Source organism: Etheostoma cragini, chromosome 18 (genome assembly GCF_013103735.1).
Source record: "Etheostoma cragini isolate CJK2018 chromosome 18, CSU_Ecrag_1.0, whole genome shotgun sequence".
NCBI lineage: Eukaryota > Metazoa > Chordata > Actinopteri > Perciformes > Percidae > Etheostoma > Etheostoma cragini.
The window spans coordinates 22,756,976-22,779,800 of NC_048424.1; the positions used below are offsets into that span (position 1 = coordinate 22,756,976).

General features: G+C 40.9%; 3 protein-coding genes, 1 long non-coding RNA gene and 1 other non-coding gene across 8 annotated transcripts in view; 3 read left to right on the forward strand and 2 right to left on the reverse strand.

The window, feature by feature from the left end:
- On the forward strand, positions 1 to 12,357 carry brox (BRO1 domain and CAAX motif containing). 2 transcript variants are annotated; one of them, XM_034899815.1, is made up of 13 exons: positions 1 to 132; positions 682 to 783; positions 1,986 to 2,092; positions 2,697 to 2,793; positions 4,038 to 4,133; positions 4,288 to 4,360; positions 4,859 to 4,964; positions 6,057 to 6,146; positions 7,738 to 7,823; positions 8,185 to 8,266; positions 9,551 to 9,701; positions 10,971 to 11,130; positions 11,516 to 12,357. In XM_034899815.1, the coding sequence occupies exons 2-13, from the start codon at positions 683 to 685 to the stop codon at positions 11,597 to 11,599; spliced, it is 1,233 nt and encodes a 410-aa protein (XP_034755706.1). In that variant the 5' UTR covers positions 1 to 132; position 682; the 3' UTR covers positions 11,600 to 12,357. The 2 variants fall into 2 exon arrangements, with proteins under 2 accessions (XP_034755706.1, XP_034755707.1); XM_034899816.1 differs by having other exon boundaries at positions 11 to 132; positions 665 to 783.
- LOC117961280 overlaps positions 11,285 to 22,825 on the reverse strand; it is an 18,718-nt gene continuing 7,177 nt past the window's right edge. Inside the window, exons 2-3 of the long non-coding RNA XR_004660362.1 lie at positions 14,632 to 14,634; positions 11,285 to 11,372 (exon numbers count right to left, since the gene is read on the reverse strand). This is a non-coding gene — a long non-coding RNA (uncharacterized LOC117961280). The remainder of the gene's footprint in view (positions 11,373 to 14,631; positions 14,635 to 22,825) is intronic.
- Positions 15,196 to 16,530, forward strand: LOC117961274 (protein FAM177A1). 3 transcript variants are annotated; one of them, XM_034899831.1, is made up of 5 exons: positions 15,196 to 15,455; positions 15,722 to 15,865; positions 15,948 to 16,002; positions 16,139 to 16,233; positions 16,310 to 16,530. In XM_034899831.1, exons 1-5 carry the CDS (start codon positions 15,435 to 15,437, stop codon positions 16,508 to 16,510), a joined length of 516 nt encoding a protein of 171 aa, XP_034755722.1. In that variant the 5' UTR covers positions 15,196 to 15,434; the 3' UTR covers positions 16,511 to 16,530. The 3 variants fall into 3 exon arrangements, with proteins under 3 accessions (XP_034755722.1, XP_034755720.1, XP_034755721.1); XM_034899829.1 differs by having other exon boundaries at positions 15,199 to 15,454; positions 15,703 to 15,865; XM_034899830.1 differs by having other exon boundaries at positions 15,201 to 15,454; positions 15,703 to 15,865; positions 16,313 to 16,530.
- Positions 16,671 to 16,752, reverse strand: trnas-gcu. Its single transcript has one exon. It is a non-coding gene; the product is annotated as a tRNA-Ser (tRNA).
- mep1a.1 (meprin A, alpha (PABA peptide hydrolase), tandem duplicate 1) overlaps positions 18,509 to 22,825 on the forward strand; it is an 8,789-nt gene continuing 4,472 nt past the window's right edge. The window contains exons 1-7 of the mRNA XM_034899808.1: positions 18,509 to 18,757; positions 18,839 to 18,863; positions 18,948 to 18,992; positions 19,357 to 19,397; positions 20,597 to 20,672; positions 20,904 to 21,021; positions 22,578 to 22,753. Coding sequence (XP_034755699.1) covers positions 18,701 to 18,757; positions 18,839 to 18,863; positions 18,948 to 18,992; positions 19,357 to 19,397; positions 20,597 to 20,672; positions 20,904 to 21,021; positions 22,578 to 22,753 — 538 coding nt within the window. The 5' untranslated portion in view covers positions 18,509 to 18,700. The remainder of the gene's footprint in view (positions 18,758 to 18,838; positions 18,864 to 18,947; positions 18,993 to 19,356; positions 19,398 to 20,596; positions 20,673 to 20,903; positions 21,022 to 22,577; positions 22,754 to 22,825) is intronic.

Sequence of the window (22,825 nt, forward strand, 5' to 3'; positions counted from 1 at the left end):
ACCAAATCGTGTGCTTTCATTGGTCAGCTTCTGCTCCTTGTTTTATTTCCGGAACTAAGTTGTTGTCAGTGTCAGACTTTCAATAAGGACTGTCAAATATCAAACCCTAACTCTACAGCTGCGCAACCACAGGTAATTAAACGTATAATTGTTGTAAACTTATTCAGTCCATTTATTTTCCCGTATAATGAGTTAGTTTTTACGTCAATACAAGTATTCATGTTTACGTTTCTAGCTAGGGGTAGCCAGTGTTAGCCGTTAGCGCTCTCCGTACGTTACGTAATGGACTTTTGTCTACAACAGGCAGACAAGTAATTGTTAAAAACACTTCATGGCAGCCCAAAGCAACGTCACATTCTTTGTATTTTTTTTCATTAAGATAACTTTGGAAAACGGGCAAAGAGTGTCTCCTGAGACTGCCAGCACGGCCGCTAGCCAGTTGTAGTTGTACCGTAATGGGAAAATGACGTTAGCCAAGATGAAACATAAGCTAGCTAGCTAGCTAAAGCTGTCTATACAACACACAGGTTACCTCACTAAAATGTAGCTAGGGTTATATGTTGGGGAGGCCTTGTATTCCACTGTGTCATAACTGTGTTAATACCAGAAATACAACTCATTCATTACCTCTTTGTAACCAAGTTTTTCTTTTACCTCCTCGTAGGTGTGTCTCACCCACAGGATGGCACATTGGTTTCACCGAAACCCACTGAAGGCCACAGCGCCCGTTTCCTTTAATTTTTACGGAGTGGCAGGGAGCCCGGCCGCCAATAAGATATGCAAGTAGGTCTCAAAGCCACTAATTCACTGAGGACAGTTTGGACTTTGGTTGTGACCACGTTCATAGTTAATAGCTCATTGTTTAGTGTAATGATGTAGTGTCCTATGGCATGCAGGGGTTTTCACTACTATTATTAAGTCTTGCAGGTGCAGAACCCAAGCTGTAACTGAAATACTTTTCTCAGATCTGATGATTGTACTGTAGTTGTTCCTCAGTGGACTTCTTTAGCAAGTTTGGTCTTCAAGCTTTTTGAGTGTCATTTATTTATTATATGATCTAGCTATTCAAACGGTTTGGACACATATATGATAATAATGGTCCAAAATGATACGAAAAAGCATAATTATTCTATTGAAAATAGGACCCATTAAAGGGTAACTACCATTGTATTCCTAGGTTTTTGTGTCTAAGTGACTGATGGTAACAACAGCTTTTTTTTAAACATGAAAGCATCTTGTCAAACAATCTTAACAACTTGCTAAACATGTAAATAAACAGTAATTTTAGCATTGTAAAATCCACTTCATTAAAAGTCCACAGAAACAAACTAAAACTATAAAAAGACGTATTGGGTATTCTTTCCACTTTTCCAACCTCTATAACTCTAGTTGTGGTTGAAATAAACACATAGTTTACTGATTTACATGTGAAAATATGTTGGCTCTTTATAGACTAAAATGATTGCTTTTTTAAATGGAGTCTGGTGGGTTTAGCACTAGCGACTTCAGAGCTGTTTCTGGTTAATCAGAAAGGTATCCTAGAGCTTTTAAAGGTCTATCTCTGGAGGGATCTTTTCCATAATGCTGTCAGACACTTAGAATATTAATCTGAATTTGTCAGTAGCTAGGTAAATACAAGCTGGACAATTGTCCTACTAACTTACATTGTTTCTTGTTTAGTCGACTGCAGCGATCTTTCTTAATGCCAAATGTCAAAGATTGTTGTTTCCATCAGTGACTTAAGCACAAAAAGCATAGGAAAATAGGTATTTACCCTTTAACCACCTGCCAATTGCGTGCACCTAAGTCTTTTCACAAACCTAGGGAAAACGCTGCATTCTACTGTTTCTGTAATTTGATCTACCGTAAGTCTCCTTGTTGTCTTAAACATGGCAATGCCTTATTGGATATAATCTCTCTGTGTACTGAAATGATCAGCATATCTTTAGAGCACCAGTTGATTGCTATTGGTTTGACACATTCAGTGACCTGAGGACAACCAGGGCGAGACTGCTGGAGATGTTCACTGATGTCACCTGCAACCCTGAGATCATGAAAAATGCCACGGATGCATACTTCTCCCTCCTCCAAGGTATGTTTAGGGCTACACTCTAATGGCGTTCTTCCATTACATGGCACCAGCTTGCCTTGACTCTGCTCACCTTTTTTGTTTTTCCAAAAATGTTTTTTTCAAAAATGACGACCAGCCTCACTCGCCTCACGCATGAGCCTGTAAAAAGGTGCACGGGGCACCGCAGTTGGGTCGAGCCGAGTAGGGCTGGGACTAGGGGTTAGCACCATAAAAATGTGCTGTCTTATCTAGTCTTCTCTCAGCGTGGACCCCTTAAAAGGCAATGTTGCTTGTTAGTTGGTCAGTCAGTCTTTACAAACTCTTGCTCTTCACTTAAACAGACCTTATTTGTGTTTTATTCACAATAGAAAGTGCTGCTACACTCCACAGGCTTTCTTAGGAGGGGGGGGACTAACAGAGACCGGCACAGCGAGCGTCAGAGGGTGAACACAGGTGCAGCAGCCATGGGCAGTATAAGAACATTAAAGCATGGACATGTTTTCTAGTATAATGAAAATGAGCATATTAGGTCCCCTTACATGTTTCAAATACCTAACGTCTGGGATGGTGGTTCGGACCTGCCCAACTGCTTCTCTTTTTTAAATATTGGTTAATGATCCTTTAGGATTTATCTTATCCTTGGATGGAACTACACAGGAGAACAAGATGAGGTTCATCCAGAACTTCAAGTGGACTGACACCTTACAAGGAAACGTACCAAGGTAAAAACACAGACTGAATGACTTATTGGAAGCTTTAATTTGACTTTGTGTCCATGGTTGCATGGCAATGTTAGTGGATGGGTTGCACTTTGAATGAGGGGCAAAGAAAACAGTTTAAAGTTGTTTCCAGTAGGCCATTAAGCGCCTTTTTGAAAGATGTTTTATTAATATCTGAATTACGGAGTGCTGCAAGTATTAAGGGATACTGAATGAGGAATTCTAGGCAGAAGCGATTAAAATAAACTTGCAAAACAGAAATGAAGTCTATTATATTTACTATTACTCAGGCTTTTCCCTAGAACCATTATATATACAAATAGGTTATATACTCATAAAACGAGGCATTGGAAAGTTTGTAAGTACACAAGGAGTTTATTTAAATAGCACTTGCTTGATGGCTTCTACTCTCTGCTGCTAGCGCTGCTAGCTAGCTTCTCCTCCATTAGTTGTAGCTAATGGTGTTTTCAGGCTTGAATAGGTACAGGCAACCTTCGAAATTGAGCCACTCTTCGTCACGTTCTATGTTAACTTCAAACTCTTCTTGCTCCTACTTTACCAGTAGTCTCTTCCGGCAATAGATGTTGTGTGCTCACGAGATCGGCAGAGAGCCCTGCATGTATTGCTATCTTGCTAGCTGGACGCAGAGATTAGAAGCCATCATCAGGCAAGTGCTATTTAAATAAACTCCTGAGCACGACTATTTTGCAGCGGCCTGTGCGGAGCTTAGCACCATCTATGACAATTCTGATTGGCCCGAAGAAAGCCCGTTAAACCAGAGCTCGTTTTCCACCTATCCCAGAATGCTTTGTGGACTAGCCAGTCCCTCCTTCAGCGCGCTTTGGAGGAGGGTCTGGGGGTGGTAATCGCCTTGCAATCCAATATCATCACGATACTAATGTCACAATACGATGTTGCGATTTTAAACATATTGCAATATTCTGCTATATATTGCAAAGGTTTACCTTTTTCCAACTTCAAAGCTTTTCCAATTTCCAGTTATGTCCCCAAAAGGAAACTTTGTCAACATGTGTTTTATCTAAAAAGAAACATTGCTCTGTTTGTTCAGCTCACTTCAATTTTTTGCTGCAAAATGAGATTGTCAAGCAGACAAACTGACCAACACAAAAGATCGATACTTGGCGTCTGTGTATCGACACAGTATTGCCCTGGAAAACATCGCGATATTATGCCCCCTCCCCCCAGTGTGTATTATAAACCTCCGTGTCTCCATGCTCTCATCCCAGTGCCCAGCAGGATGCAGTCTTTGAACTGGTCTCCATGTCCTTCAATGTAGCCCTCTGGTACACCAAGTTTGCCTCGAGACTAGCCGGGAAAGAGAAGTACGTGCTTTTTTTTTTTCTTTCTTCCCTTTATTGTTGCATTCATTTATGTCAAATCAATCCTATATTGATTATTCCTAGATTATTTAAATGTGTACATTGCTTTGTTACTAAACAAAATATGTGTCACTGTCGTGTTTGTCCCAATCAATAGCGTATCGGAGGCTGAAGCGAAAGATGTTCACCGGAGTCTAAAAGTTGCTGCTGGTATATTCAAAACCCTCAAGGTGAGTCCAGCTACAGACACGCTTCTCCATAAGTTATAGAGCTGAGATACACACCCCCAGTCTTACTTAGTTACTTAGTTTTTCCTCATTTCTATTATTTATAAGGCTGGGAATGCCAATAATTTCCCCAAATTTATTTTAATTCCGATTCACAAGCTCTACAAGGCATTTTTGTTGGGTATTTTTGCTTTCAACTGATAGGACAGCTTAGATATGAAAGAGGAGAGAGAGGGGCAAGACACGCATGAAATTGCCACAGGTCTGATTTGAACCCCGGGTCTCTGGGTCGAGGAATAAACCTCCTACAGTTTCTATGGGCCGAGCTCTACCAGCTGAGCCACCCAGGTGCTCGCTCTACAAGGTTTACAAGGTGATGGAGGCTAACGCTCTGGTGGAGAAACATGAGGACAAAAGCCTCAGGTTAATTCATTCTCTCAAAGCCAAAGAAACACATGGATTGATAACTTAAAAGCTGATTTTAAAACATCTCTGCTACAGGAGGCCCATATCCCTCGACTTATCACCCCGGCTGAAAAGGGCCGAGACCTGGAACCCAGAGCCATCGATGCATACATCATCCAGTGCCAAGCAGAGGCGCAGGAAGGTAAAGCTACTCCAGGTCTGATGTGATATATGTACCAAAACAAATCTGTTTGGTACTGCCAATTTGGTTTGTTTTCTCATGGTTCATGTCTGCAATCAACATCACACTTCGTGAGAACATAATCGTGGCAGAGAATCGTCATATCAATTCTAAGCTAAAAAAAAATTGTGATTCATATTTTTTCCTGAATCGTGCAGGTGTACTCTGTAGCTACACAGAGAGCTCAACACACAGGGTGAAAAGAGGAGCTGCAGCAACAAAATATGGTGTTTTTTTTTTAATAAGATCCATGCAAACCTGTTCTTTAAATACTACTACTACTACTACTTTAAAATACAATTATGAACCTGAAAATGAGAATAATATGAGGTAGATAATCTTAATGGATCTAAATTCAAGACAGAATGAGGTTTTTTATTATTAGAAGGTTATGAAGTACCAACATATTTCTGACACAAAATAAATATTTTTCAAAATAACAATAACCAGTACTTTTTTTTAATAAACTTGCTGCACAATTTAAGAAAAATATGCAATATGCAATAACATTGTTTAATATCGCGATAACGATGTACCTTGCTGTAAATAAACAGATATTAAGGTATGTATACTCAGTTCTGCCTTTCTGCTGCTTTCAGTGTTCTGCTGAAATGCAACAAACTGCTTGTTGAACTTAAAACAAATGAAGGGAAGTCATTTTCATATCAACATTTTATTGAACAATTGAGTTATAAATTGAACATAAAAATCATCACAAAAAAAAAAGAATAATGCAGTTTTCCACTGTTATTTCTTAGAAATAAAATATCTCTGAATAGCCTTTTGCCACATGTTTATTGCACCAATTGATATAGCGATGATGATAAATAAAGAGTATATTGTGCAGCCCTATTTTTAATGTATATTGACATTTGACAATACAAAGAACTACAGACCAGGACTCAGGCAGGGGGGGAGGGGTCCTTCCAGACAAAGGCCAGACCAGCAGATACTCTTAGAAAGGATAAATATTACATTGATACATCACATCCTAATTTTCCTAATCTGTTTGCATATTTTAGTTCCTCACCCAGGGTTTTCTCTGTCTTACAGTGACCATTGCCAGAGCGATTGAACTGAAGCACAACGCCACACTCATCGCAGCGTTGGCATTCGAGACGGCAAACTTCTATCAAAAAGCTGGTCAGTTTGCTTGGCACTTGTGATACTGAAAATGTCTGTTAAAGTATTACAGTGTGTAATAACCAGAGCTGTCTCGAGGGTGTTGAGAGGAGACATGGGCCGGTATGATAACCTAAAGCAAAGAAATCACGGTTTCACGGTAATGCAATTACTGCTATAAATGGATTAGTTTTTAAACTATTTTTCCCATTGAACACAATGTACTGTTCTTTATTTCTAAACACTTTGCACACTGGCAAGGAGAGGGATTTCTAAACTGCACTTTCTGTCCTTAAAGACTTAAAAAACAACAGCTTATACCTTAACAGCAGGATGACAGGAAACTTTAGTAGTTTTCAACCTGGGACTTTTTCAAACAGTGGTATACCTCGAAATGGCCCCGGGCCTAGTTGAGAGTCCCAATGCAAACGCAACGTGTGTGTGTGTGTGTGTGAGAGAGACAAGGGGCACTACCAGAGTATTACGCTCAGCTAACTGTTTAAACAACATTTTTCAGGTTTTAAATAACTTTAAGAGCATTACATAAACCCACAAAATGATGCACAGCTTTTAAACAGTACTACGCACACCCAACCATAGGGATGTAATGATAACCGGTGTAATGGTAAACCACAAACAAGTTGTTGATGGTAACAAATACTGTTTTCATTTAAAATATCATTTTTATCATGGTGAATTACCACGTGTGTTTAATCCTTCCCAACTTCATCCGAGTCTCCGAAAATCAGGTCATTTATTATTTATTTTTTCTTATTTAAGATGAAAATACAATTTCAGTTGCACTTTTGATAAGAGGACACATCTGTTGTTTTGAAGTTCCGCCGGCTGTCCCTGACTTTCTTTTGTTCTGTTTTTAAACTCTGGTCGCATCGAGGAAGTCATTAACCGGAACTTCTGAGCAACGTTAATTCAATTCAGTTTAATTTGTAGGATCAAATCATAAGAAGAGTTTTCGCGAGACACTTTACAGATAGAGTAGCTCCAGACCCCACACTATAATTTACAAGGACCCAACAATTCTAGTAATTCCCCCAAGAGCAAGTATTTAGTGCACGGTGAATATGTCAAGACACTACAAGGCCGGCCTGCTTGGTTCTTTCAGGGAGGGATAGTAAAGTTTTACAAAGGATATGTTTACGGCATTTCCTTTCAAACGGGGACGTTTTTGTCACCGATTGGAGGGGATTTGCTGTGGACAAAATACACGGGGACACAATGGTAAGAGCATATAACGTTTAACCATGTATCAGCTAATTTAAATAGCTGACTTTACTGTATTGTGTGAACACCTAACTTTATTCAATACAGTATGTGGCTTTTTTTCTTTTGCGGGGTGCAAATGTTTCACCAAACCAAGACTATTTTGCAGAGCCACAGTCGCTGTGTCTGGAGCTTAGCGCTGCCCCAGACAATTGTGATTAGTTTCTAGAAATATAAACAACCCAGAGCATTCCCCCCTCCTTCCAATCCAGGAGTGTTTGCGCCTGTTGCCAGACCTTCCTCCGCAGCGCTGTGGAGATAGGTCCGACAATGTGGTGATCAGTCCCCAAGAAAGTGCTAAAGCTATAACCATTCTATAATCTGTCTACAGACCACATGTTGAACACCTTGGAGCCAGAGTGCAGTAGCAAATGGAGGAAGTACTTTCAGCTGAAGCAGCACTTTTACATGGCTTATGTAAGTTCATGCTTGTCCTGATGCAGTTCACTGGACTTTTTAGGGCTGCACCATATGAAGAAAATATGCGATAGTGTTGTTGAATGTTATGTTACGATATTACCTGTGATAGATGAACCGAGATTAAAGTGTACTCAGTTCTGCCTTTCTGCCACTTTCAGTATTCTGCTAAAATACAACAAATTGCTTGTTTAATTTAAAGGTACAATATGTAATACTGACAGCTAGTGTTTAAATAGTAGTCTTACTATTTACTTGATTTCTTTTGGGCATTTTTAGGCTACTCTTCTTTACAAAGACAAAAGCCAAATGCCAAATGCCAAATCCGGCTCCTGATTGTACTTGTTAATTCTGTTTTCAGGCATACTGCTATCATGGCCAGACACTGCTGGCGAGTGACAAGTGTGGCGAGGCTATAAGATCTCTCCAGGAGGCGGAAAAGTGTATGTATATCCGTCTTCAAATCAAGCATTTGTGTTATCTAAGGTAGCACTTAATATGACACGCAGCAAAGGGCCGCAGTCCGGAGTCAAACCTGGGCCTGCTGCGTTGAGGAGGAAACCTCTATATGTAGGCGCCCGCTCTACCAATGGAGCTATCCGGGCGCCCCCCAAAGAATGATCTTAAAAACTTTATTATTCTTGAAAGTGTGTTCCCATCCAGCAGCTTTAAAGCCAATAACAACCTGTGCGTAATGACGCCACACGCTGTTTTGCAATCTAACTGGTATATTGAATTGATTTTAGACATTTTAAGGTGTTTCCATTCATTAATTTGGGGGAAATCAACTACAACCATAAAATGACCTAAAACTTAATCACAATTCATTATTTATTCTACAAATAACGTTTCCATCAGCGTTTATCACAAAAGGCATATATCGTCAAGAGAAAATCCGACGAGACCAAACGTATTTCCTTTGAGTCAATATTCACGAAATTCTATTGGATTTTACTGTTTCCATAAGGCATTTTTCATTCAGTATCACTTCATTTGAATAAAAACATGTGAATGGAAACATAGTTATTGTCTTGTCACTGAAAGCACCAGTCAGTCAGACAGACAGACATGACGATAACCATGATATTTCTAAATGAACTATTGATATCATGGTAATAATAACACACACATAATAACATCATGTAAATATTCCAGCAAATTTGAAAGTGGTCATATTATGCTTTTTGTCATTTTCCATTTCCTTAATGTGTTATATATCTTTTTTTGTGTATGTTATAGGTTTACAAAATGAAAAAGCCAAGACTCCGCCCTCATACTCTGCTTCTGACTGGCTAGTAGTCCTTACCTAGGTACTGTCAGGGCCCTCATACTCTGCTTCTGACTGGCTAGTAGTCCTTACCTAGGTAGTGCACATGTGTGACTCCCAACAAAGATGTAACAGAAGTGAGATGTCTCACTCTGTAGCTAAAACAGAGAGCTCAACACACAGGGGGAAAAGAAGAGCTGCAGCAATGTGCAGTACAACAAAAATAAGATTTTTTTTGAAAATTAAACTATGTAAACATTTAGTGATAAAACCTCTAAATATGAAATTATGAACCTGAATATGAGCTTTTAAATCAATTCCGTTACTTTCGGTTCTCGCTTGCTGTTATTTACATATAGGTCATCAGACAGGTGTTTCCTGTGTGTTTGTTTCCTGTGTTGTGCTTGACTGCCTCCAGATTATTATTTTTTTGCATTAACATGAAGACTTATCTATTCAGGTTACTCCCGTGCCGAGGCCCTGTGTAAAGAGTATCGTCAGACCAAAGGCCCGGGCACCACAGCCAAACCATCAGAGCAGCTGTTCTTCCTCAAACTGGGCGGCCTGATTAAAAACACACTGGAGAAGTGCCAGAGAGAGAATGGCTTCATGTGAGTCAGGGCAGACATGTACTTATATACTGTACGCATACATTGTTCTTCTGAAGTGGAAGCCCTCTACTGTATATTTCCAAACACAGTCCTATTTCAGTGGAAGCATTTCAGGCGGAGACCTTATTCAACAGGCACATAACATTTCCTATAAATGTCAAGTGTGTGTACACGCTCTAGTTGCAGATACGGCACAACATTGTGGTTGCTATACAGATCTAGGTGCAACACTGAAGCCTCTGTGATATTGTTCAACATTATCAAACCTTAAATGTACTCTTAGGCCTATTACACATGCCGTGTCTTTTACTGCACGACAAGTATTTGGTTAATAAAAAATCTGATATGCCATTATATTGGACCAATCGCAGTTGTTGTTGACACGTAGTTACATGTTTGGAGAGGTGCACGTCAGGCTACGGCGTAGGGTCCACACCCTTGGCAACGATTTAACGCTGAAGCGTAAACTGGCCTTAAACCTATCATCAACCTTATCATTGACATCTAGAATATCTATTCAACAGCTTGGCTAGCTATATTTTTATCATTCAGAATGTCAGGAAGCAGAGTAGAAAATCCCCATATGTGGCTAGAGCCCATGGATGGACTGTATGAACCAGTCCTACAGAGTGGCAAGGCGCATTTAGTCTGTTCTATGTTTTTAAACATTAGGAGGCTACTTTGACCAAAACCACCCAGAGTGGATCTTGGGTTTTGGATATTATTTACATACTGTTGCTCATGTGTTGCGTTTTTCTGTTCCGGGGCTCCAGAACACATCCTGGTGTGCAGATCCGACACCTGCCAACCTGCTCTTATCCTCGGCTCTCTGAAGCTCTGCGCAGCATGGAGATCTCCGTAGACCGCCGCTTTACACTTAACTTTATATTTTAGCTCCATAAAAATACCCAAATTCAGGAATATGTAGGGTCTTAGTATAGTATAAAGTATACATTACAATTCCAGAGGGCCGAATCGGCTTCAGTCAAAGAGTGGAGCAGTCATTTTAATATAAAGGCGCTTCTTAAAGATGACTGAGTCAACATTTTGACACTGTATCGATAATATTGGATCGTTGAGGATTCGATGGATATATCGATGTATCGCTACAGCCCTAGCCAGCATCGCTCTTGCGTTTGATACGTGTCTACTTTGACAACAATGGATTTGAGGGGCGCAAAGAAACTCGGCCTGTGTCCGGCCCCTTAAACATTACATTTTTCCTAAGTCGTCCCCTCTTTAATTGTAACTTTGGATACATTTCCTCAGATACTTCCATAAGGTCCCGGTGGAGCCCCCCCAGCTGGAGCTGAAGGCGAGCTACGGCCTCGCTGAGCCGGTCCCCTTCGAGCTGCCGCCGCTCAGCGAGCAGTGCACTGCTGAAGTCTACGCCACCTTCGACCTGACCAAGGGAGCCAAAAGCGACAAGGTACCGCGGCCTACTGCAAAGGTTACTACAACTCGGATAGGGCATGGAGAACCCGTACATACTTGGCACGGCTTCAAAAATACCATTCCAATGGAATCATCTGTTTGTTGGAATCGTATTTTCAGGCCCTTGTTGTGTTGCCGCTACGGATTTGGAATAGAGAATGGATAATAACCGGAATCGAAAGGGAGAATCAGAATCAGAATCAGAATGGTCATAATCCAAACGATGCCCGACCCTACCTGAAACATAGGCTGGATGAGAGTATGCAAAAACACCTAATGTCTCATGTCTTTATCCAGAAAAGAAACCCCACCTTCTTAATAGTTTCTAACTGTTTTTGAGGCTGTGTTGTTTGACGTTTGTGTTGTTGCTTGAATGCTAGGCCAGACCCAAGGAGGAGGAGGTGAAACCCATGAAGGAGCCGGATCTGAAGCCTCAGAAGGACACCGGCTGTGTTCTCTCTTAAACCTTCCACATTCCAATTTTCAGCCTCATGCTTCAGCACCATCTACTGAAGAAAAGAAAAAAAATCCATATATCTTTTTTGTGTAAATCCCAATAGGAAAAATGTTTTTTTTTTTTTTTTTGCAACATGAATCCATGGTGTGTTCCATCTATGCTGAAATGTGTATTGTATTTGCATCTAAGCCAGAGCCAGGCCTCCTCTTAACAACACACAGATTCTCTTCAAGTAAACTTAAAAAACATCTTAAAAGAAGCAAAGTTCTTTCAGGCTATTGTTAGTAACTAGTAAATGCATTTCCTGCAGAAAATGCGTGTGAATGCTGAAAAGCTGTCACTACACTGAGTTGCTGTTTTAAATGTGTTCAAAGAAGTCCAAGTGTATGAAAGATGTGGAACATTTTAGGGTTTGAAATGCATACTGTATGTGGGTATGACAGAGCCAGGCCTCCTCTTAACAGCACACAGATTCTCCTAAAGCATTTTTAAAGATGAAACCTTTCAGGTTATTGTTAGGAGTATGGACTAGGTTTTTACATGGGGCTAATTCCATTGCAACTATAAATAAGCCTTTTGGTGAAGTAGTCCTATAAATGGGGCCTTTGCTGCAATGTAAAGCTGCTCACTGTGGCCTCCTACAGAGGGTCTACAGGGTTTAAAACCGTTTGGCACTGGAGGGTTCTGGTCTGAATTTAAAATGACCCAGATGACAATAACTGGCCTATAAAACATGGTGAACATGGCCTCAGGGTATGAATCTAATCGAAGATGCAGTAGTAGCATTTGACAAGATTTTCAAATAGAATTTTCCCCACTACATAGACTGTGATGCAACCATCCAGGATGAATAACTGAAGGGGTCTCCGACAATCAGCCCGTATTCCAAAATATAGTTATGGTGATTTGAATGCATTTAGAGTCGAGATTGGAGCCGAACGTCCTCATAAAACACGTGATGACTGAAACGTAAACCAATCATGGACAGACATGATGAACTGTGTCTTCGCCGGTGCATTTGGTTTGTTCTAGCTGTAGCTGTTTACAATCAATACTTTAGTTACATCACACGACAAAATGTACTGCAGCTCTTTTTGTACATGACATGACGTAGCTGGCTTTTACTTTTTATTTTTTACTTCATTTGAGAAAACCTTTGTTACTGGATGAGGCTGAATCTTTCTTTAACATTAGGGATTCTGGGATGGATCCCTGTTAGTAGTACAACACTTCTTAATTTATTTAGAATATATAATATTTTAGTTGGAAAACACTGACAGTATACAGTTCTATGTAACTCAAATCATATGTTTTTGGTGATGTTGATTTTTATTTTTTTATGTTTAAGTGGATGCACCGAACACCCGCTGATAACATGCAGTAAAATACTCTTGTAAACTTTTCAGTTGCTGAGAGAGAGGGCTGTTGTGAAAATATATATACATACATACATACTGTACAAACATACACACATACATAAACTGTACATCTATCGAGTGTTATCCCCTTCCTCAAAGACAAAGATGAGCGTTATCAGATCACTAGCTGGGAGTTGCTGAAGTTATCTGATGTTCTGCTGAAGAGCTTCTCCAGCTGCTTCACAGAAGATGTCAGACCTCTCCCGCTTTGAAAATAAAGTCTCGTCGGTTAAAAGCAGAACTATCGACTGCTGGAGACATGTATGAACTATCATACTGCTCATTAACGCCCCTACCTGGTTATAAGCTTACATGAGCTAGACTCTGTAGTAGAAGGCAGACGGACCACATTGGAACACCTTTGCACTTTATGTTGAGCTGTGCAGGGCTTCAGTGGGGATCGGATGGAATAATAACGCCCAAGGCACTTAACCCGTTGTTCTTTATACCTGGAACAGAGGAGTTAAATGAGCAGAAATCAGACCAATGCTAGTCCATTTCTTTTTTTGAAGGTAACTTGATTAATAGTTACACTACAATGCACACTCCTTTAGCTCAATGTTCCTCCTCTAATGGTGTCCTTCATGTAAAATGTATTTTATTGGTATGAAATCATAAAAGTCATTCTTCCACATCTGATGCCTATATACAGTATGTCATTATGATTTAAACATCATTCTATCTATTAAAAAGGTCCCATATGCGCTTTTTTGGGGGTTCTTACTTGTGTTTTGGGTTTCTACGTGAACATGTTTATATGATTTAATGTTAAAAAAAACATATTTCTCTCATACTGTCAGTTGAATATATGTGCACTCTGTCTAAAATGCTTCGTATTTATAGTGCTGCCCATGAGTAAAGAACCCAGGCTTAAGTTGACTAAAAGGAGGAATTAAAAAAAAAAGTTATCTTTTGGAAATTGATCTTATTACCTTAATAACAAAATTAGGTAAAATCCAACCTTTTAAGGACACCAATTTTTTGTGTGAATGTCTGTATTGTAAATACATAAATGTCATGGATCAGGATATTATGCATCCTGATAAAGTTCCCTTGACCTAGTATCCTGATCCATGAAATAACTGGCCTTTAACATAAAAAATGTGCCTGCCTCTATGGGAAGTTAACATAGGGGGGGGGGGGGGGGGGGGGGGGGGGGGGGGGGGGTGTACGTATGCCCTCTGTATTTTAAGGAAGAACATTAATTTATTTCAAATACATTATTCACTCTCCTTTTTTAATCAAGGGAATAAGATACCTTTCTAAAAGATGATTTTTTTTGTTAGTCAACTTAAGTTCCTATACTCATGAGAACCACTGTAGCACCAGTCTTTTTAAGTCCCTCCCTCCCAGTCAGCATATCTGGGTCCTCTGCGCTGCCGCCAGTCGCAGCAAGAAGCTGCACTGTAGCTGCCCGTTCTGGCTCTACATACAGTACATAGTAACAGTACATAGTAACAGTACATAGTAACAGTACATAGTAATGACATCAGAACCGTACAGAAGTCCTGGCTCGTTTGAAACCAGTTTGTGAATGCTGCTTTGTGCATTTATGTGTGGATTAAGCACTTTGATACGTTCCCAGTATTTATATAGAACCTCCTGGACTGCTGCTTGGAACTGTCTAATCACCACCCACAATTTATTTAGAGGTATCATGGTATGAACATTTCACTTTCATGAGGTATTTTTTAACATCAATATGCATCCCCCCAGCCTGCCTTTGGCCCCCCACTGGCTAGAAATGGTGATAGGTGTAAACCGAGTCCTGGGTGTCCTGCTCGGCCTTTGAGGAAATGAAAGCTCAGATGGGCTGATCAGGAATCTTGTTCCTTATGAGGTCATTAGGGGCAAGGTTACCTCCTCTTTCTCTGCTTTGCCCCCCCAGAGAATTTGCCCCCCCCCCATGAGAAAGAGACATCATGGCTTTCAAACGAGCAAAGTGGCAGTTGGTCAAGGCCACACCCCAGCCTCCACCTTGCCCCCCATTAGTTTAAGGGAAACATCCAAAACGAAGTGTACTCCTGGACTTAAATATTCTGAATTTAGTATGAAGTGCTGCAGCCAGAAGATTATTATGTATTATTCATGTGACTTTTAGGCCACCTAAGGGACAAATATTAGGGAAATATTGGAAACAGTTGAAGCTGGCAGTGAGCCGTGACATTCTTCACAACGCAACAGGCCCAGCCCCCCTCAAGCCCAACAACGAAACGGCCTGCATTACAGCGACAGCTCTCTGAACCTGCTGTGTGATAAGGTTTGCACCGCTGCACTCTCAGGATTGATCCTCTCAGGAGTGATCCTGTGTGATGTGGTTGTTTTTTCTCCCCAAAGCAGAGTCGGCGTGGCTGGACACGGTTCGGCTGTGACACGAGAAAGGATTGAAAGTGTTGCATTGGGACAAAGACAGACTTGTGAAACATGAACAACAGCCAGCCGGAGGTAAGTGTTGTACTAATGAAGCAAGACAAACAGACGTGTTAGCACAAGTTGTGTCCAGTAACAAAGCAAAGGTGCAAGTTAACGTTTAACAGCTGTGTGGGACTTTAGTAAATCTTTACTCTGGAGCCTGATGCAGTCTGTAAATACATTTTAAGAAGACTATACTTATACATGACAACATGCTGCACACAGATAATGTGATACAGACACAACTTGTAGAACAAACAAAAGCTTCTCCTACCTGTCTGACGTCACCTGGCATACAGGAAACCGAGTTCGGGAGTCCTGCCCTGACCAAACAGAGGAGGATCACCTACTTCTCCAGCGGGGAAACTCTGGAGGAGGAAGACAGTGAAGAGGAAGAAGAAAACTCATCAAACAGACCTCCCTTCAGAGAACCTGCGGAGAGGGTGGGACATTGTTTGGAGAGAAATGTCATGTTTGATGTCTAAGTGGCATTCATAGCATCTGTTTCTGTCTCTTCTTTCTTAGACTAAGTTGTCATTCAAGAATGTGGCCCTCCTAGTTGGGAGGATTTCCCTGCTGAGTAAGTAATGTGGCTCTTAAATACATACAAAGCATACTAAATCAATAATAGGCCTAAGTATAGTTATGAATTTAATCTCACCTAGTAGGTACGTAATTATGTAATACAAAAATTATGTAATTATTGCCAAAATTAGCTTGCGATTTCCTTGGAGAGAGACTAGCTGGTGCACTAGGACTGAATGCAGCCAAATACCAGTATGCCATAGATCAACATCATCGTGACCACCAGGTAAATTACATACAGTGACAGGCCTATGGGGGCTTTTTTCCTTGGATTTCACTCACTGTGTTTCCTCTATCTTGGCCAGACAACAATCTGCAAAGCCACAGACAACAAGATGGAAGAACAGGCAGACACAATCCATATTTCTGGACTTAACGGGAGTCATTACGGTGCTACAGGAGATATAAGGTGCCCTGCTGATTCCCAGGAAAGCTGTCATGAGAAACATATGGACAGAAGTGAAGGGTGTCATAACAGAGCCTATCAAGCAGATGAGGACTAGTTGAAATAAAACTAAAGGACAAAAAACAATGGAATAAGAGTTGTGATTTGTTTTAATTGTGTAAAAAAATACAATTATTCTTGCCTAAAGAATCGTTGGGGCTGTCTATTGAATGGTAATGCTACAACAAAACGACGATGAAAAAGAATTTAAAAATAATCGACGAGGATGGGATTCGAACCCACGCGTGCAGAGCACAATGGATTAGCAGTCCATCGCCTTAACCACTCGGCCACCTCGTCCACGTTGCAGCACAAATCCACCAGATTCAATATAATCAACATCCCACGATCGCTGTTGCGGATGCAAACGGGATTTAAATCCCCAAAAGCTGTTTTATATCAGTGAATGTGACGGCATGAACGTGCTATTAATCCATGCTAAAGTGCTATTGAGCCAAGCTAACGTTGACCAACGTTAACGCTGTGGGATAAATAAAGTATTATCTAATCTTACGTGCAATATCAAAAGCTAACCAAGCACAATACATTGGCCTGGTTGCATTTGAGTAGCGTTAACGTTGTTTGTGAGTGCGACGTAATACGTAAAGTTACATTAGCTTAAGTTTTCTGCCACACCGCTAACGGTAAGTTAAGTGTTGCTAACTTGTCAGTGCACAGCTGCTTCCATCTGTCTCAAGCGTTAGCTAGCTACATGTAAACCTCTGAAAATGACATGCAGACTGTCGAAGGTTAGCCAGCTCATTGACGATAGATCTTAACAACCACTACAGTTTCCTTAACCAAGTAACGGTAACATTATAATGAGACTGGGAGAGCTGCTCTGCTTAGTATTTTAATAGAAACCGCTTTACTCCAACGTTACCCTAGTAGTAGAAACTCTTACAAACGTTGGCGGTTATCCTTAATACAATACATACAATACAGTGCTCTTAACGTTAAGAGGTGTGTATGCTAAACACTTGGAACTGTAGAGTAAAATATTTCTTCCAGTCAAAATATGAAACCACAGCCGTAAAAGCAACAGCTGGACTAATATTTGGGGTCTAGTTTACCCTCTCTGGAGCCTATATTAAAGGGATTTACACAGGCCAGTGGTGCCTGGGTATTAGTCGCCATCTAGTGGTTGAGCTGGGTCATTATTAAAAACACAGGTGACTAAGTGGCTCCTTCGCACAGCAGTAATTACATAGGCCGCCAATAAAAATCAGAGGATAAAACACCATAAAGTTGTACGGTCCCCCCCATCGTGGTCAACTAGCTAGTAAAAAAATAAGATAAAACACAAGATAAAACAGCACGAATAATCATAGTAATGAATTTATTACCCCGTCTGTGTTGGGTCGGAAAGAAGTATTTAATTAATTTTTTTTTGTTTTTAAGATCTTAGAGGAGAAAAGGCTGTTTCTTTATGTCTCTAAACTAACATGAGTGAGACATTGTTGGAGGGACCAGGATTGAGTTCTACATCAAGAAAACATAGTTGTGAAAACTTTTTAAAGGCAATAAGCAATACGTGCCATTAAAACCTTTTAAACTACCTTGGCACCATCTTAGAATATAATGGAAATGGTTGCATATATAAAACATTCTATTCTATACCTTAACACCAGAAAAACAAAGTACGAAGACATAGCAGACTAGACACAAGCTTTTATTTTGAAAAGTAGAAGCCCGACGGCACCAGACGGGAGGCTGCAGTCATACGGTCTTGCATATTTTTGTCAAACTAAAGTGAAAGGCTATGTTTTTTATCTTCTTTTTCCAGCAGCCAAGAGTGCATCGGCCTTTCTGGCGTTCGCCAGGACTTCTATGGGATGTTATAACAAAATCTGATAACCCGCCATCTAACAGACACAGATCAACAAAACTAAAACAGAAACAGCATGCCCCTGCAGACTTTTGTGTGGAAGAGGATTAGGGCCACATGTGAAAAACTGAATTGAGTTCTGAAGTTAAAGTCAGAATTCAGACATTAAACCCAGAACTAAAACCTATTTTTCACATGTGGCCCTCATCTTCTAACGCTCCTCTACCCCTAACCCAACCCTAATCTTAGGTTTGCCCATGTAGCCTCCACTTGATAAATCAGCTCACCAATCAGTAACACCGCTGAGTCAAAGTCCTTCAGCTACTCTTTATACCCAGCCTTAACGTTTGAAGGGCTAAAGGTCGATGTTGTTAACGGGCATATTAAAGCAAAGCAGCAGCGTTCAGCTGCCCCAGCGGGATGATGGAGCGAGTCATGTTGTTGTTGGCCTTCGCGGCCCTGGCCACTTCATTTACTGTGAGTATATATTCATGACTTGGTATGCATGACGTGATATGGCATTTAACTGACGACTTACACTGGTTTGGTTTTCTTCAGGTACCGGTTTCCCCTAAGGTACATGGTATGTCAAAACCTTGTCTTTCTTGAAAGAAATCAGAGTTGTAGAAAGTGGAAGAGTGTGAGCCATGTGTGTGTTGTGTTACAGAGGTGTACGAGAACGGCGAGGATGACAACCCAATCCTTAACCCGGGTGAGCTAAAACATCTCAGTACTTTCAGCTGTTTCTGTATTCTGGATGTAATTCATGGGGGGTGGAGGAGCATGTTTTTGTTCATTTTTTGGGTTTTTGACACGTTTTCAATGTTTTTGCAGCTCAAGCAGGAATACTTTTCTCAGAGTTTTTGTCGACTTCTCAGAGGTTTTTTTTTGACAACATTTTAAGTTTTTTGCCCCTTTTGTTTTAGAATTTTTTGATGTTTTTGACACTTTTTTTTTTTAATACACAATCTCAAAACCCCCCCAATGTTGAACCCAAAGTCTTTGATTCACTTGAATAATGTGTAACTGTTGAGTAACACTGCTTGTTGCTGGTCTAACTCTAACTTGTTCTGCAGGACCAGACGCCAACCTGTTTGAAGGAGACATTTTAATGCCGGTAAGTTGTACTTTGATGGCTAAATTGCCCTTTCATCTTTAACTACATTATCTCAAAGGAAATTTGATCTGCAGCAGGCATCAAATCACATCACAGTCCACACACATGCACATTATTGACAGCAGCAACAACTACAACTGAATGCCAATAAATGGCACACCACTAATGAGATTAATGCATAGACCTGTCATTTTCTAATTGTCAATTTGTGTTTTTCTTTCACTTTTATTAATTGCTGATATTAGCTGTGGTTTAAGGGTTTGTCACTGGAAGTTGTTGATTTTGTGATTTGCCAAATGGTAATTATATGAATGTCTGTCGGACTCTATATTTAATATCATTTCAATTTTGGGGCATTTGACCCAATAAACGTTCACAAATTGGCGGGGGGATGGTGATATCCTAGGATTCATTGAAAACTTGGATTTGTTTAAAAAACTGAATTATTTCTGAGACACTTATTGCCAGCAAAGTTGGTAATGTCCCAGCTCTATCAAGGTCCGCCTGGCCCACTGAACCAGACGCTAGAAGAACAAGCTAACAGCGTTAGGCACAGGGTTGTCACTGTACAGCTCTTTGAACTGATCTTTGCATTGCATTTTGTCCTGTTTGAAAGGTGCTCTATAAATACAGCTGGATTGATTGATTGTGTAACTTAGGGGTGTCAAACTCATTTTAGTTCATGGGCCACGTATCCCTAATTTGGCCTTAAGTAGGCCAGACCAGTAAAGCACTCCATAATGATCAGAACCTTGGTCTGCCACAGAGTTTCTTGTCAGCTTGATGTTTGCAAACGCAAGTTTGTTCTGCTACGACGTTGCATTGTAGGAACAAAAATAATGTTACATAACTTCTAGGCAAGACCCTCCATGTTGCGTGGGATGCAAAGGAACGGGGTAGAGCAGGGTAATATTCAGAGAAAAAACGTAGAATTTCTAAGATTAAAGTCATACATTTATGGAAAAAGAAAACGGATATTCTCTGAGATTAAAGGGGCACATTTGAAATTGGAATTAAACATTTCTCGGCAATTGTCACACTTTGCAAAGTTGTTTGGGGACTGTTACACTGTAACTACAGTGAAATATCAGTGAGATACTAAAATGGGATATATTGTGTGTGTTTGTGTTTTTATTAGCTTTGATTAAGTTTATGATCACATTTTCCATTTTATGCGTTTACACCTCTTTTTATTACAGGCAGGAAGGAATGCCATGGTTGACAAAAAATACAGATGGAAAATTCCAATTCCTTACATTCTGGGGGATGATCTGGGTGAGTTACTTTTTAATTTCAAGTACACGTTGTATTCACTGTAAATACTCACTGCTATTTACAGTGGTGGAATGTAACTACTGTACTTAAGAACAACTTTGAGGTACTTGTCTTTTCTTTTAAATCCACATTAACACTTAAATCCTGTTCTGGAGATTATTCCAGAATCCTCAAAGACTCCTCTAATCACCTGGATGAAAAGATATTCTGTCCTCTGTTCTCCTCCTTCAGATCTGAATGCCAAGGGCTGCGTCCACCAGGCTTTTGAGATGTATCGGCTGAAGTCTTGTATCGACTTCAAGCCCTATGAGGGAGAGAAGACGTTCATCAAGTTTGAAAAGAGAGGAGGGTATGTCTGCATTATATCACTCTGTCCACACAATGTCACGCCATTTTTGTCTCCATCACAATCTCTTGCTAGTATCCTGTGCAATCCCATTTATATACTGGTATAGAGAGAATAGCTGTGATGCAGATCATCCATCCATCCATCCATCCGTCTTCATCCGCTTATCTGGTATCGGGTCGCAGGGGCAGCAGCTCCAGTAGGGGACCCCAAACTTCCCTTTCTCGAGCCACATCAACCAGCTTTGACTGGGGGATCCCGAGGCTTTTCCAGACCAGGTTGGAGATATAATCTCTCCACCTAGTCCTGGGTCTTCCCTGAGGCCTCCTCCCAGCTGGAAGTGCCTGTACCACTTCCCTAGGGAGGCCCCTAGGAGGCATCCTTACCAGATGCCCGAACCACCTCAACTGGCTCCTCTCTACTCCAAGCTCCCCTCGGATGACTGAGCTTCTTACCCCATCTCTAAGGGCCCCCCTCCTGAGGAAACCCATTTCGGCGGCTTGTACCCTGGATCTGGTTCTTAAGGTCCTGACCCAGCCTTCATGACCATGGGTGAGGTTAGAAACCAAAACTGCCCGGTAGATCGAGAGCTTTAGCTTCTGGCTCAACTCCCTTTTGGTCACAACGGTGTGATAAATTGAATGTAATACCCCCCGCTGCTCCGATTCTCCGACCAATCTCCTGCTCCATGGTGCCCTCACTTGCAAACAAGACCCCAAGGTATATGAACTCCTTCACTTGGGGTAAGGACTCATTCCCTACCTGAAGAAGGCACTCCATCGGTTTCTTGCTGAGAACCATGGCCTCAGATTTAGAGGTGCTGATCCTCATCCCGGCCGATCAAGTGAGTGCTGAAGGTCACAGGCCGATGATGTCATCAGAACAACGTCATCTACAAAGAGCAGCGATGAGATCCTGAGCCCACCAAACTGCCCCCCTCCCTACCCTGACTGACCAAAATACATCAATGTAGATATTGCGGCAATATTGTAGGATTGACTGTTGGTGCTTTCACAAAATATTCCACGTATTCATAAGTGAAAGGTGCATATACAGTAATATATAGCCTAGTGTATATAGCATTTTGTCTTTTTTAATCTTATTTTATTATACTTATCGTTCATTCACTTTTTTTCTTTTCTTTTGAAACTTGAACTGGATTATGGGGAGCAGATTCCGAGCGGGATCCCATGAGTATTTTAACGATCTGGTGCTGAGGTGAACAGGTAGATGTACTGCAGAGGTGAGTAGTGGAAGGAGCTGCAGCTGTGTAGAAGGACCAGGAGGGAAGGGCCACGCCCCTTAACCCAGATCCTCAAAGCCAAAAAAAGCTGCCTCAAAACAGCCGACCCACAGCTCTAATCTCATTTTATCATTGTGGAATGGTTGGGTTTCTGTAAATAACATCACAGAGTCTAGACCTGCTCTTTTATGAAAAGCGCTGAGATAACTGTTGTTGTGATTTGGCGTTAAGTAAATAAAATTGAATCCTTGGAATCAGCTATGATCGTGGGTTTTAGGTTCTTGCTAACTTTAATCGACTCCTACTACTGTCATAGGTGTTTCTCCAGTGTTGGCGACCAGCAAAACGGCCAGATTCTGTCTCTGGGGTCAGGTTGTGACCACAAGGCGGTAATCGAACATGAGCTGCTCCACGCTCTGGGATTTTACCATGAGCAGTCCCGCACAGACAGGGATGACTACGTCGACATCTGGCTGGATCAGGTTACCCCGGGTATGTCTAGACACTTCATACTCAAAGACTTATTTTTTTTGTCATTCGTGTTCTGCAGAAAATCAGTATTTT

Bases quoted from the DNA above. Each gene is read 5' to 3' on its own strand.
- brox (XM_034899815.1), top strand. From the start codon at position 683: ATGGCACATTGGTTTCACCGAAACCCACTGAAGGCCACAGCGCCCGTT. The intron at 2,794-4,037 runs GTAAAAACACAG...CTCTCATCCCAG, and splicing joins TTACAAGGAAACGTACCAAG to TGCCCAGCAGGATGCAGTCT. The intron at 4,361-4,858 runs GTGAGTCCAGCT...TCTCTGCTACAG, and splicing joins GTATATTCAAAACCCTCAAG to GAGGCCCATATCCCTCGACT.
- LOC117961274 (XM_034899829.1), top strand. From the start codon at position 15,435: ATGAACAACAGCCAGCCGGA. The intron at 15,455-15,702 runs GGTAAGTGTTGT...TCCTACCTGTCT, and splicing joins ATGAACAACAGCCAGCCGGA to GACGTCACCTGGCATACAGG. The intron at 16,003-16,138 runs GTAAGTAATGTG...TGCCAAAATTAG, and splicing joins TGGGAGGATTTCCCTGCTGA to CTTGCGATTTCCTTGGAGAG.